The sequence below is a fragment of the Ictalurus furcatus genome, chromosome 2, assembly GCF_023375685.1.
Source record: "Ictalurus furcatus strain D&B chromosome 2, Billie_1.0, whole genome shotgun sequence".
Taxonomy (NCBI): domain Eukaryota; kingdom Metazoa; phylum Chordata; class Actinopteri; order Siluriformes; family Ictaluridae; genus Ictalurus; species Ictalurus furcatus.
This window is the reverse complement of record NC_071256.1, coordinates 26,811,981-26,826,552: the sequence shown is the minus strand read 5'-3', so window position 1 is coordinate 26,826,552 and position 14,572 is coordinate 26,811,981. Positions and strand designations below refer to the sequence as shown.

General features: G+C 36.8%; 1 protein-coding gene across 4 annotated transcripts in view; it reads right to left on the bottom strand.

The window, feature by feature from the left end:
* The window catches only part of spag9a (sperm associated antigen 9a), a 43,665-nt gene that overhangs the window by 21,044 nt on the left and 8,049 nt on the right, over positions 1-14,572 (bottom strand). For 3 of the 4 annotated variants that reach the window (XM_053611972.1, XM_053611963.1, XM_053611980.1), the window contains exons 2-7: positions 12,597-12,717; positions 6,875-6,945; positions 6,545-6,639; positions 5,589-5,748; positions 2,104-2,248; positions 1,329-1,422 (exon numbers count right to left, since the gene is read on the bottom strand). In XM_053611972.1, coding sequence (XP_053467947.1) covers positions 1,329-1,422; positions 2,104-2,248; positions 5,589-5,748; positions 6,545-6,639; positions 6,875-6,945; positions 12,597-12,717 — 686 coding nt within the window. Of the gene's footprint in view, positions 1-1,328; positions 1,423-2,103; positions 2,249-3,263; positions 3,348-5,588; positions 5,749-6,544; positions 6,640-6,874; positions 6,946-12,596; positions 12,718-14,572 lie in introns of all 4 variants that reach the window. The other variant, XM_053611989.1, reaches the window with a different exon arrangement.

Sequence of the window (14,572 nt, the reverse complement as noted above, 5' to 3'; positions counted from 1 at the left end):
TTGTTGACATCAGAGGAGGGAACGTGTTGTGAATACTTAACCTTCATAATACAGCAGGTCGTAATTTTGAGAAATTTTCTAATTATTTTATTTATTTACAGACATAGTTCCAGTAAAGCTTCTCATTATTATGATACAGTAATTGACTTTATTTTCTCTTCAACTGGAGGAAACAGGCTCTTGCAAATGTAATACCTGTCTTTAGTCTGTATTACATTTACATTTATTCATTTAGCAGACACTTTTATCCAAAGGGACTTACAAATGAGGAAATACAAGCAAAGCGATATATCAAGCGGAGAGCAATACAAGTAGTGCTACCATACAAGATCTATAATTGAGTTCTAGAGAAGCAAAAAGCGCAGAGTAGAGGTGTAAGAGCTGGAGTAATTTTTTACATTTATTTATTTATTTGTTTTTATAAATAATGTGGGGTTGGCATTTTAGGGGTTAGTTAAGTGCTCATGGAAGAGGTGGGTCTTTAGCTGTTTTTTGAAGATAGTGACAGATTCTGTGGTCTGGATTGAGGTTGGAAGTTCATTCCACCACTGAGGGACAGTTAGTGTGAAGGTTCTGGAAAGGGACCTTGAGCCATGCTGAGTAGGCACTAATAAGTGTCAGTCATTAACCGATCGCAGATTGCGTGAGGGAATGTAAGCCTTCAGGAGAGTGTTGAGGTAGGGAGGTGCTGTTCCAGACCAGGTCTTATACATTAACATCAAGGCCTTGAATTTGATAAGGGGAAGTCATAAGAAGCCAGTGGAGGGAGATGAAAATGGGTGTGACATGGGTTCTTTTGGGCTGGTTGAAGACAAGGCATGCTGCTGCATTCTGTATCATTTAAAGGGTTTTGATGGAGCTGGCTGGGGGGCGCGCATGAGTAGTGTGTTGCAGTAGTAAAGTTTTGAGATGACAAGAGCCTGGACTAGTAAAAACAACCAAATTTATTCATTTACAGCCTCCATTCACTAAGTGACATTCAGACAGCAACAAATCAGCAATAAATTTATTTGCATTGATACCACCCTGTATGGTGTACCTGAAGATAGAAACACCCTCTAACTACACATCCATTAAGACAAGCACATAAAATGGACAACACATTATTTTGTTAATACAAAAAGACAATCTACAGTAGACCCTGTTAACAGATGGTGTCATCAGTTTTACAATAATTTTTTTTTCATGGTCAAACCTTCAGAATATTATCATTGTTTGTTTTCGGTTGTCCAGTTTATGTCACGACAGATATGGCAAGGACACATTTGATATAATACATCGTATATGCATTATAAAATTAGTTATAAATTGGATATAACATTGTGTACCTGGAGCCTTTGTAGCCACTGAGGTCCAGATGGAGCTCTGGGGTTGATTCGATAATAGCTTGCACATCAGACTTGTCCTCATTCTCCACCAAACCTACATGACCCAGGTGGCACATAACATGTAGTGTTATACTGATACGAAGTAAAAATACATTTAAACTGCATTTAATAGGCTAAAGACATGCATTAGTAATGCAAGACGGTGGAATTATAAGGTTGTCTGAACGTAATTATCTGACAGTTCTGTAATTTTAATACACTGAGCCATAACATTTTGACTTTTTAACATTTGGTGTAATATTTTTGTGTAAAACATCTCACGTACTGTATGCAGTGACATGTAAATAGCATGTATAACTTTTTTTGTGCAACAAAAAAATCAGGTAAGACTTACAATTGCAACTTTTATAATAGTTTTGGGGGAAACAGAAAGAACTCGATCAGTTTAATTTTGTTTAATTCAACAGACTGTCTAGTATTTCAGGATATACTAGTATTTCATAAAAACACTGATACTTTCTTTTTTATTTCTTAATTTTTTTACGCAAATAGGATGTAAAAGTTGATTAGCCTACAATCAGCAAGTTAAGAGCTGAGTATTCTCTTTCCCATTGTTTTGCTCAGGCTGCGTTTTTAATCCCCAGAAAGACACCTCAGCTCTTCATATTACTAGTGTATTACTAGCATCATCCTGATTTTCATAACATTTCAGTTTCAAAGTATAACTCAGGTTGAGGATTTGAATCTAAGACTAACTCATATGATACTGACTCACCGGTTGAAATTGAGCGAGTCCCCGGTGCAGCCTGCACCTCAGCACACCTGCTGGAACCGTCACCATTCTCCCGCTGAGACTCCAACCCTGGCTCTGAGGCTGTGGTGGACATGGGTGTGACAGAACTGGAACCTAACAGCTCATCCTGAAATTACCAAAAGCAGACTCTTATTAAAGGCCACAACAGAGGTCAGAGGTCACATCTCTGTGACAGTTCGGTGAGAGAGGGAACAAGAGAACCAACCATGTAACGCAAATTATGATGCATTGGATTGAGTGTTCATATTAGATTAATTAAATAACAGAACTTTATGTTAAGGCAAACATTTTGTGAGCGATAAAAATTTTGAACACAAAGAACAGAAAACAGCAAGGTAAACCATTACTCGTTAATTTAGGAGCCACATTCAAAGAGAAGCTACAACACATCACATAAGGACTAATACTGAAACAGCAGATAAATTAATACTGAAAACCACAAACAACTTAACATAATTCACATACAGAGCTCACCAGGGCACACAAAGACCACAACATACAACAACATTGCAAACAACAAATCAATCTTCACTAAAAAAAAAAAAACTTACGCAAAATAAATGCATTTAGCTATATTGTCGCACAGAACAGCCCACAACCAAAGCCCAGCAAGTGCTAATCTTTAGAATCCATTTCAAAATAAGTTAAACATGTAGTTCTCAATTATAGCAATTTGGAATAACTATGACTATAGTAGATGAGCATTACCATTTTCAGATTAACTAGTGATACTAGTCTAGCTTAATGAATAATGTTTAAATGGAGAATGAAGTGGATTTTGTGAAACTGAAATGCCATGCGATCAAACTGTAAACAAGCTGTATGCAACCACATTTATCATTCATTCATCTACAGCAACCACTTTACACACTCTGGATTGAGCACCATCTGTTAATCAAAATAATTTGAATTTGCTATGCCCGAGGACTGTCCAGTTCCAATCTTCAATTTGTCGGGGTCCAGTTAAACTTTTCTGAACTATACATACTCTTCACTTTAGTGGTTGCATTCAGCACAACACGGGATGAGACGTGGATGTTGCAAAGCTGTACGAGAAACTCGGCGTCAGCGCATGATGGTGAAATGGACTGCGCGCGTTCGGCTGTTACAGAGCCAACTACCTTACAGTCGTCTGCCAGCATATTCCCCCAAGCCTCCTGTGCACTATTACCCTCGCTTTTCTGTGGAGGATCCTCCGCCTCCAGCTGCTTGGGGAAGAGAATTCAAGTGAAGCATGATTCGTGGCATGATAACTGTACAATCCAGTATCATGGTTTTGGGTATATCAGCAACAGCATGCTTCTCATTTTCTAAACTGGATGAGTAAATTAGTTAGGAAGACTGATGGACCTGTTACCCTTCAGTTAGTTTATCAATACATAGAAATACAGTTATCTCAGTTATCTATTTTTGGCCTAGTACCATGCAAAAGTCCTAGACCCCCTAGGTTTGTAATAGAAATGTTGTCTTTAATGCCCATTTGATGTCTTGTGTATTAGTGTCAGAAAACAAAACTTATTATAAACATCTCCTTACAGAAAACTTCAACATGCCAGCTATTTGTTTGTTAGCTGAATATCAACACTTTTTGTATTTGTTAGCATTAGCCTTGAATTATTTTGAGTATCCATCTTAAAAGCCCAAGTGAAGAGGCTGTTACTACAGAAAAAAAATCATGTATTAAAAAAAGTGCATTCATATAAAGCTGTGATTACAGATGTTACTTCTTTTAGAGCTGCAGTGTTACAGAAAATGAAGCAACATGCAATCATATTGTGAATTTAACAGTGCTGTAGTATAATGTAAATACAATTATAGGTACAGGTACTGAATATTGTAATTACATTGTAACAACTCTGTATTTGTATCATCAGAACACTGAATGACACAACCCTCCTCTTATTTCATTTATTTTGACACTGCATAAATGCAGATCATTAAACTACACAATTATCAGTGTTCAGAATTATTTTCTAGGTATTAAGATTGTTTTTACAGGGTGAAAATTCAGACATGATATTTTATATGACTAATTCAGAAGTCAAAATTTTATCGAGTATATTTCGCACTAATTCTTGCAAAACATTACTGTATGCATTTAACCAAAGTGCAGCCATGTTGAATTAGGCAGGAAGAAGCCAACTGGATCGATGCACCAATCAAAACACAGAATGTGTCAAAGTGACAGTTTTAGTTTCACAGTGTTGTATGAAGTGTCATGGAAATAATTCAGCAAACAATCAAATAAATAAACAAATAAATCTGTGTGACATGTATGCCCACTTTTCACTGTAGTAGTATTATTTCTTAATTGTCACATTACACTATTAATTTGTATGTTTGTGTATTTCTTTAATATAGTCCAAAATATTATACACTGTAGTACTTGTTGATGTTTAGAATATTCATGTAATTGCTTTTTAAAGCATCTTCACAGCATCTTTTCTACATAAGCCTATGACTTTTGCACGATATTTCATCTGTTCTTCAGAAAGTACGCACCATGTCATTAGCGTCCTGCAGCATTTCTCTTTTTTTTTCCTAATCCCCACTATTTCGAGATAACATATCACAAATGCTAGAACTATTTCCAACTGGCTTTCCACAGTATACCATCACACTGACATAACATCCCAAATGTGTTTGAGGTTATTGACATGCATATGAAAGCATTTTAAGCATCAGTAACCACCAGACAGAAGAACCCAGACTGAAGCTTGCAGCTTACATTTTCTCAGGGGAATTTTCTTTTTTTTAAAATAGTTTACCAAAACTCCCTTGCCAAGGTCTTCTGTATGGTATACATGGATATTTCGTCAGGCATAAATACAAGTCAGACATAGATACAGCTCAAAAGCCAGTGAGAGTGAGTGTGTCACATGGTTTGAGATACTCACCTGCAAGATATTCGTTTAGTATTCATTCTCTTAAGTCTTAGCAACTATGCTTGATGTATAAATGCTTAAATATCTTAAATTGTCCTATGTCAATACTGTTGCTCTGAGTCAGCATATCAAGTCAGCTCTGAGTCAACATATCTGAGAAGAACATAATTCCTCCAGTTATATACACTGTGTGTGTGTGTGAGTTTGAAAACAGAAAGAGGTGCAGTCCTGACAGGCATCTAAGTGTGTGAATGGTTTGAAAATATAGAGCGTCTCACACGGGCTCTACTATAACATCAGAGAGCAACCTCTGTCCTGCTCCCTCCTTCATCTTCAAAGCCACATCATTACAAATGCCAAGTGTTCTTCTCTAATCCACAACACCAGCTGGTGGTTTATTAACACAAGCACGCTAACGCAAATGTTTCCTGAAGCTTATGTCCATATTGCATTGGTACTGTGGCCTTAAGATTATAGTCCTATATCACTTCATTGAGGTTATATTATTGATATATTACGCATGCTGCATCACACCAGGGCATTCTATAGAGGTTTAAGTACCTTGAGACTGGCATTCGATCGATGCTGACTGAGATCAGTGAATCTCCAGCCTTCTGTCCCTGGAGTCTCTGCACGGCCCAGAAAATCTGGGATCTGTGAGTTGTTCCCACCACCACTACCAGACATGGGGAAGATGCCCAGAGAGAGGGGTCGCTCTTTCCTAGAATACAGATGTTCATCCAAGTATGAATGCAGACAGGAAGACAGACAGACAGACAAAATTTTATAGTGCCATAGACTGAACATTTCATTAGCAGTACCTCTATACTGTGCATTTATATCACATAAACCATGAAAGGTGAACAAAAATCTCAAGAAGACAACACCATAATCTGTTGTTTGACTAGATTTTACATTAAAATAGAAAGTTATTACATAGCAACATATTTAATATGTATATAATATACATTAGCAAAAAAAAATGTGACCGCATTACGTTGAACTGCTCAAAATAATGAAATGTAATATATTTTAGTACACATATTTGAAAATTGATACATAATTTGAAACTACAAAGAAATAAACTACGCCATTAAGAACATGCATCAATTGAGATGCATTTTCCTGCAAGAAACACAACAGACTTTTATTATTTATTATTATTGTTAAATAATGATGTTTGTTCTGACTGCCCTTATATACACCACTAACAGACCAGACAAATGCCACTTTGTGTCTCCCTAGGACAGTTATGTTGATTTCTCTTATAAACCTGATTTTTTCTATCATTTTCATTCATATCATTCATTCATTTCTATCCCCACTTAGATGAATAATGTAAATGAACTTCTCAGAACGTTGATAATTGTTGCATTTATGTTGGATGTATGATTTTTATACTGCAAAATAACATTTAATAACGGCACATGGTATTTTCACTTCAGCATGAATTTGTTTGCTAGTTCGCAATCAGTTCTGAATGGATTATTTTCATAAGCTATACAGCCCTGTCCTACCTGACTCTACCCAGGGTTCCTGTATCTGAGGCCTCTCCTCCGGTTATCTGCTGGAGTTTAATGCGCTCTACATGCTCCATGTAGTTATGAATCATCTGGAGGAAACAGAGGAAAACATCACTGCTGATAACTGGTAACATATTTAGCATCATAACTACTGATAAGTATGTGCCTCTGATCAAACACAGATCTGTTTGTGAAGCTGGTGGTGCTGTATACCTCCTTGATTGTTATCACTTAATCCTGTCATTCTCAATGGATTTTCAGGTATTGCATGGACAAAACCTTTCAACTGACTGATAAACATTAGAGATGATGCTGGTGTGTTACCTCTGTGTGTCGCTGATGGAGAGCATTGTACTCTTTCTTGAGTTCTGCCTCCCGCTCCTCCAAACGGCTTACTATGAGTGAGAGAGACAAAAAGAGAGAGAGAGAGAGAGAGAGAGAGAGAGAATGGGTGAAAATCACCTCATAGGATGCTACTCATTTTAAAACTGTCCTTATGTGGCACAACAGAAACGCATTCCCCCTATCTCCTGGAAATTGCAAATTCGAATCCTGACAATGCCACAGCCATCTGAGAGCAATAGTGGACATGCTGCCTGGGCAGGAAAGATGGCATTACTTTCTCACCTGTCAATAAGACCTACACTAGCCAATTCTGAGCATGTGTGAACTAATGTATGTATTAAAATGGGGTCAAATGGGGTAATATCCTTATGAACACCAAGAAAGTCTGGGGTTATACTTGATGCATGGCAGATATGCAAGCAGCATTGTTCACATACTTGCATGCCTAACTCTCCCACATCTGGAGGATTAAAAGCTCTGCCTACTAGGGAGCAGGTCAGAGTTTAAACATCCTTCACCTTCTCCAGAATTCTTTCTTTGACCACTTCCTCTCATTTTGCACAACAAGAATAAACAGTATAAAATGTCAGGAGTTGACAGTCAATGATAATGCATCTTGAGAAACACAAAATGGAATGTATAAAGGCACGGGTTGCTTCACACACTACCTTCACTGCTTACGTCTTTACTGCACAACGTGCATGGGTTGTATTTTTATTATTTTTGTGGACATGCACAATCAATATGCTGAATAAATGCAGGACGTGCATGTCAGCCATCTTGCATACATGTGGTTAAAAGCAAGTATAACCCTAAACTGCAAACCAAATATTGATTCAAATAACATTCAGTCTGCAAGAACACCATGAATTCAACTGGGCATGAACAGAAATCTTGATGCACTGTGCCCTGTCATTCCCGCCTCATTCCAAAGATTCCAAAGTCCTTGAGATCCAAGGGTTGTGTAGGTCACTGAAGCAATGAAAACTTGCTTGGCTCAGTACTTGTATGACCAACCAAACCTTTTTCCAGTGATCCAGTTTTTATGCTCCTGTGCTCAGTGAAGAAATTATACCTAGATCTTCAGGAACATGGTCTTTCATCTTTGGTGGTCATACCTCATTGAGACTAAATCCAGTAAGTGGTTCTGAGATTACATTCTGTACACCAATGTTGAATTCACAAGTGGTTTGCCTGGATGGAGATAACTCATAATCCTCCCCCATTTTCCTTTAACTCTTCTAATCCAGTATCTGTTTTCATTCAAACAGATTCAAGGGGATGCTATAAACAGAATGCCAACTCCCACATCATGTGAAAGTTGTAAAACATTGATATGGAGCAGTTGCCATCAGAAAGGACATGCATCCATCTGAATCATGTAGTGCTACTGTTTAACCACTAGGTAGTAGTAGTCTATTAAAAGGGATTTTGTGAAGCTGCTAGTGGAAATCAGTTTGGGCATTTCTAGTACAATGAGTAAATCTGGAATCTTGAGATGAGTACCTGGTCCTAGCTGAGTGTAAAATTGTTCCTTTTGCTCAGGTGAAATTTCAGCAAATTAAATTAACCGGCTCAACTGAAGGCAAAATCCTCATATAAAATGTCAGGATTAGAGTGGCTGGTAGCTGGTAACTCAGTGGATGCCAACTGTTTAATAAATTCTTCACGGACCGTGGAAATGATTTCATTTAGTGATGCATGAAAATAGGCGTGCATCAGTCACATCAGCGAGACATTTTTAACTCTTGTGAGGGTGGAGTGGGAGGTCAGATATAAAGCTTACAAGACAAAGAAAGATAGCACATCTTCAACAATGTTCAGCACAACTCCATTAAAATTTTTACTTGAAACCAAATAAATAGATGGAAATGTTGTCTTGTTTTAGTAGCCATTTACAAAAGACCGCTGCCATTTTATTTAAAAAAAAAATTACTACATCAATGCATTCAGCAAAAAACTCAGTAAACTACAGAAAGAAAGAAAAAAAAGAAAATCAAACATAACTACAAAAAAATAAACCATATACTTGCATATAAACTACAATGGACACAATTCAAGTACCCTGGGTGGCTGATTACTCATCAATTCATTCATCTATCGTAAGCTCTTTATTCTGGTCTGGGTGACCGTAGCTTAAATTATTTTATATTTGCTTTTTATTTGGAAAATAGAACACAGGAAATTGATTAGAAAATATCACAGGTAGGTACAAGCAAAATAAATGCAGAAGCAGTGGGACTGATGAAACAGTCCTCTGCACACCTTTACCTTTCAAATTAAAATAGGTGTCTGGATCAGAATTTCAGAATACCCTTGAATACCAAATCCCAATACAATACTCTGCAATTCAAAACAATACAATACAATACAATACAATACAATACACGTTTTTGTATGATTATTTAGTGTAACTAAACTACAAACATAAATAAATGCTGTAGGCTAGTATAAATCCCCTTAAAGTTCCAAGTTCTTATTCAGTTCTTCATCTTAAAGCTTGTTATTCAGTACTATGAATTATTCAGTAACCAAAGTAGAACTATTGAATGTAATTAAACACTAAATCCTGTAACTAGTAAACATTTAAATGTAACTTTGAAAGGAATTTGACAGACTATTCTTCTATCACACATCAGTATAAATATGAAATATGTTTATGCTCCAATTACAGAATGGGAGAGCTCCACTTCACATTTACAGTCACAGGGGGAAAAGGACCACTTGAATGCAAAAAAGTCTGAAGAGAAACCCTGTCCATATCAGTACATAAATGCAAATAAATAAATAAAGCAGCAAATAAATAAATAAATAAATAAATAAATAAATAAATAAGCACATAAATGCAACCATGACTGAATAAAAAACCCAAACCCAGTATCCAAGGGTTTACTGAAAAGTAACATGTTCTTTGTAATTCTTTGTAATTCTTTACTTGTCATGTCATTTCAGGTAACATCTTTAAACATTTGCATGCCATAAACAACTCACAAAGATTAGGTGGAACTGAGCCCTAATACAGGTTTAGACTTTTGTACATACTGATAAAACTGAATACACGTAAAAAGCCAAACCGGTCCAGACACTGTGCTCACTTTCAGATGTGTTATGGCTTAGTAGCTCAAAGTGACACAGCCCTGAGGCCGTGGTGAAAGATGGAGCAGAGGGAGACTGTCTTTGATGTGTGGATGTGATGTATGGAGGGGACTCATGTAGCCTGCACATGAACAGATGAATAAATCAGCAGCTCCCATGACAACTCAAACCTCAATTAGTCAGGATCCAGGCTGTAACAGACAGCGGTCTAAATTTGCCTTTTTTAAAAGGGAAACAAAATGTGGGTTATAATCTGCATTATGAATGAGTGGGCATTTTTTAAATATATATATATATATATATATTTGAAGAAACAACATTGCAAATGGAAGCTCATTTACAAATGTATCGACATCAATCAATCAGTATTAACAACTTGTACATAGTCCTGGATCTTCTGTACCTTTTAGAGCATGCTGTAAATGCTTTGGTCATGCTTAAACTGGACTATGAACTCAATGGGAAATATTTCTCAGGCAGCATACAGCTCTTGTGAATCATTCACCACTTACCAGGGTTTGCTGCACATAGCTGCTTTTTTGAGCTGTAATTTCCATACATGAGCACCGTATTAGAGAGTCTGTGGGTGTATGCTTTGGTATCATGAGAGCTTTATAATTCCCAAATAAGCTACCATACAACAAAAGTGCTTCGCATGGGCTTAACCCACCAGTAACGCAGTGTACTCTGTAATCCTGCTAGAATGAGGCTAAGCCTGCAAATAAATCTAAATCATACCGGTGTTACAGTGTATAAATACACTAGAGCTGGAAAAGATTAGAAATGAATATGTTTCAATTGCTGTTACATTATGGCTGGCTGTTTTCTTATTGCACTAGGCTGTGAGAGTTAATGGGCATGTGTGGAAGATGGTGTAACTAAAATGAGGTCATAGCCTAGATTAGCTGCACAATACCGGTGTGGGGGGAGTTATAAATTCATAACTGAATGAGTGGCATGGGAAAAAGAGGGACAGAGAGATACAAACTGCTTGTTGGAAAAACTTGCATCTACATATTTCAAACACATGAATGGAATACCCCTATGTTTACAAGTATACAGTCCATACAGGATTTCAGGGAGGTTTTTTTTTGTGATTGCTGCAGCCAAAAATGCCCCAAGAGTTTTTTGTGCGTTTTTTTGTCTTTTGCAATGTTGTTTGTTGGTAAATGAGACCTTTTAGCTGTACTCATGTTTGATGCACGTGTATTGAAGAGAATGTTTGCTGAACGCGTGTTTTGATGACATCACATGATGCGTCTTGGACCATATCTGCGGAAAATCTACAGCAATTTTGAAAAACTGCAAGCTCCTCCGAATATTGCGGAGTTTCCTTGATTTTGCATTTATTTCTGGGATATCAAAATCACAAAATCCTGGAGGGACTGAGTATAAGATTAGGAAATAATAAGTTAGCTCTGGTTCCTAATTTAACTGAATTATAAGTAAGGCTTATGCCTTACTTATGATGGAGTGTGCTATTCTAGGAAAGTAATCCATGATGGAGTCCTAATTGGATTATTTTCCAATAACAATGCATCCAAATGTTTTTAAATTTCTCTTTTAACTCAGCGATTTGCCAACAATAATTTAAAATTTTCGAGATTTATTTATTACTGAGCAATGATTCATAATTTTTAACCGTTTTCACCACATTTGATGTTGCAGAAAGTCTCAGAGACAAGTTTGTTTCTGTTATCACTTATGTTATAGCAGCTATAAACTGTCACTCCCTCACCACACTCTCTTTTTTCTCTCCTGAATAAGACAATAAAATACACATTGTCATGTGACCAAGACACCAGACAGTCCCCTGTCCTGAAGATTTGACAAAGCTCTGATTGTTACTAAGCTCTGACACTGGAGACTCCGTCCAGAAACGTTTAATAAATGGTTCCATACAGAATTATTCATCATATCAATGATTTTCATCGATTTCTTTTTTTAACATTTGAATCTGTTTATTATTAGCCTTATATTACGTAGATCATCCTCCATACAAATTCCTGTGTAAGCTGTTATTATAGACACAATAACTTATTAGAACAAGCTCATTAATATACTTAAATTAATACAGCCAGGAATACTGCTTTAAGAGAAAATTAATCAACACATTATGACCAATCAAAGTGCGCTGTCGTATAAACTGTAATAACTAATGAGGTTTTCATAATTAAACAACATTAAATTGTATCCACCCCGTATAATAATCAGACGTTTCTTCATGATACATGAAATGTATTACAATCATAATTTTAGATCAACTAAAAGACTAAAGTATGTAACAAGGGAAGGGAAGGAAGGAAAATTAAACAACTGACAACAAAAAACAACAATTAGTTATAGTGAGTCGCATTCAGGTTATAAAAGCACTAACAAATGCTGCTACTAAACAGTGATGTCAATATCGTATTGTCATATCACCCAACCATAGCAGCAATACTAGAGATGTATTCCTTGATAGAACCTTCATAGTAAACATTGTGCAACATGAAATAATTAAGAAAATGCCAGAGTTGGAAGGGTAGCTAAATCTGTCGTAGAAGAAATGCATGGAGGGAGGGACAGTGTGAGAGAGTGAGTAAGAGAATGAGTAAGTGCTTACTCTGATCAGCAAAGTTCTTGACTTTCAGCTCCAGTTGGCGTGAATGTGAGTTCATCCTCTCCATGTGGTTCTGCAGGTCCTTCTTCTCCTGCTCCTGGGAGTCCTCAAACTCGATGAACTTCTGCTCACGGAGAACACAATAACAAACATGAGATAATGTTAAATATTCAAATGTTAAATCCCATGAATTTCTTTTCCTTTTTTTGCTACAATATTCACAATATCACAGTACTACATTAAAATAATTAATGCATGTATAGATTACTGTAATAGCACTATTTGTGGTGGTCTCAATAAGATGTAAAGAAATTATGATGCTTCAGCTGGGATGAAAAATACTGTACGTACTGTTGAGAGTGACTGGAACGCCCATGAGAAATTTGTATTTTATCATTTTATATCATGCGCTGACAGATAAATGTGTGCAAAATTTAACATGGTCAAGAGATAATAACCAAGGCTCATGAAACTGTAATGTATGTATGGGATATAGACAATCTCTGATTTGAATGCTTACAGCTCACTTTAAGTGTTGTTTATTTTATGTCTCTGATTAAGTTGCTGTATTCTCTGGCATCCTCTTAAGTTAACAATCGTAATTTCATGTACAGTGGTGCTTGAAAGTTTGTGTACCCTTTAGAATGTTCTATATATCTGCATAATTATGACCTAAAACATCATCAGATTTTCACACAAGCCCTAAAAGGAGATGAAGAGAACCCAATTAAACAAATGACGCATAAATATTATACTTGGTCATTTATATATTGAGGAAAATTATCCAATATTACATATTTGTGAGTGTCAGAAGTATGTGAACCTTTGCTTTCAGTATCCGGTGTGACCCCCTTGTGCAGCAATAACTGCAACTAAACATTTCCAGTAACTGTTGATCAGTCCTGCACATTGGCTTGGAGGAATTTTAGCCCGTTCCTCAGTACAGAGCAGCTTCAACTCAGAGATGTTGGTGGGTTTCCTCACATGAACTGCTTGCTTCAGGTCCTTCCACAATATTTCTATTTGATTAAGGTCAGGACTTTGACTTGGCCATTCCAGAACATTAACTTTATTCTTCTTTAACCATTCTTTGGTAGAACGACTTGTGTGGTTAGCGTCATTGTCTTGCTGCATGACCCACTTTCTCTTGAGATTCAGTTTACAGACAGATGTCCTGACATTTTCCTTTAGAATTCGCTGGTGTAATTCAGAATTCACTGTTCCATCAAATTGTCCTGGCCAAGATGCAGCAAAACAGGCCCAAACCATGATATTACCACCACCATGTATCACAGATGACATAAGGTTCTTATGCTGGAATGCAGTGTTTTTCTTTCTCCAAACATAATGCTTCTCAAAGAAATTTAAACCAAAAAGTTCTATTTTGGTCTCATCTGTCCACAAAAGTTTTTTCCAATAGACTTCTGGCTTGTCCACGCGACTTTAGCAAACTGCAGATGGGCAGCAATGATCTTTTTGGTCAGCAGTGGTTTTCTCTTTGCAATATTGCCATGCACACCATTGTTGTTCAGTGTTCTCCTGATGGTGGACTCATGAACATTAACATTAGCCAATGAGAGAGAGGGCTTTAGTTGCTGAGAAGTTATCCTGGGTTCCTTTGTGACCTCATGAACTATTACACATCTTGCTCTAGGAATGATCTTTGTTGGTTAACTACTCCTTGGGAGGGTAACAATGGTCTTGAATTTCCTCTATTTGTGTAACTCATATGTTTACAGCCCTAAGCTACTGTGTGGCATTCGAGTAAGCCTGTTAACCATCACCTGCTCCAGCTAGATGCATGTATTATATGTGAACCCAACTGTACGTTGCTTTGAATTATCTGCCGAATTAATCAATATAAATGTATGTGAATTATATTAAGCAAGAGCCACCAATGAAATACACAGATTCTTACATTCCAATGCGATGTCACACAACATGAGAAGGAAAAAGCAGGTCAAAATTCACAGGATGTG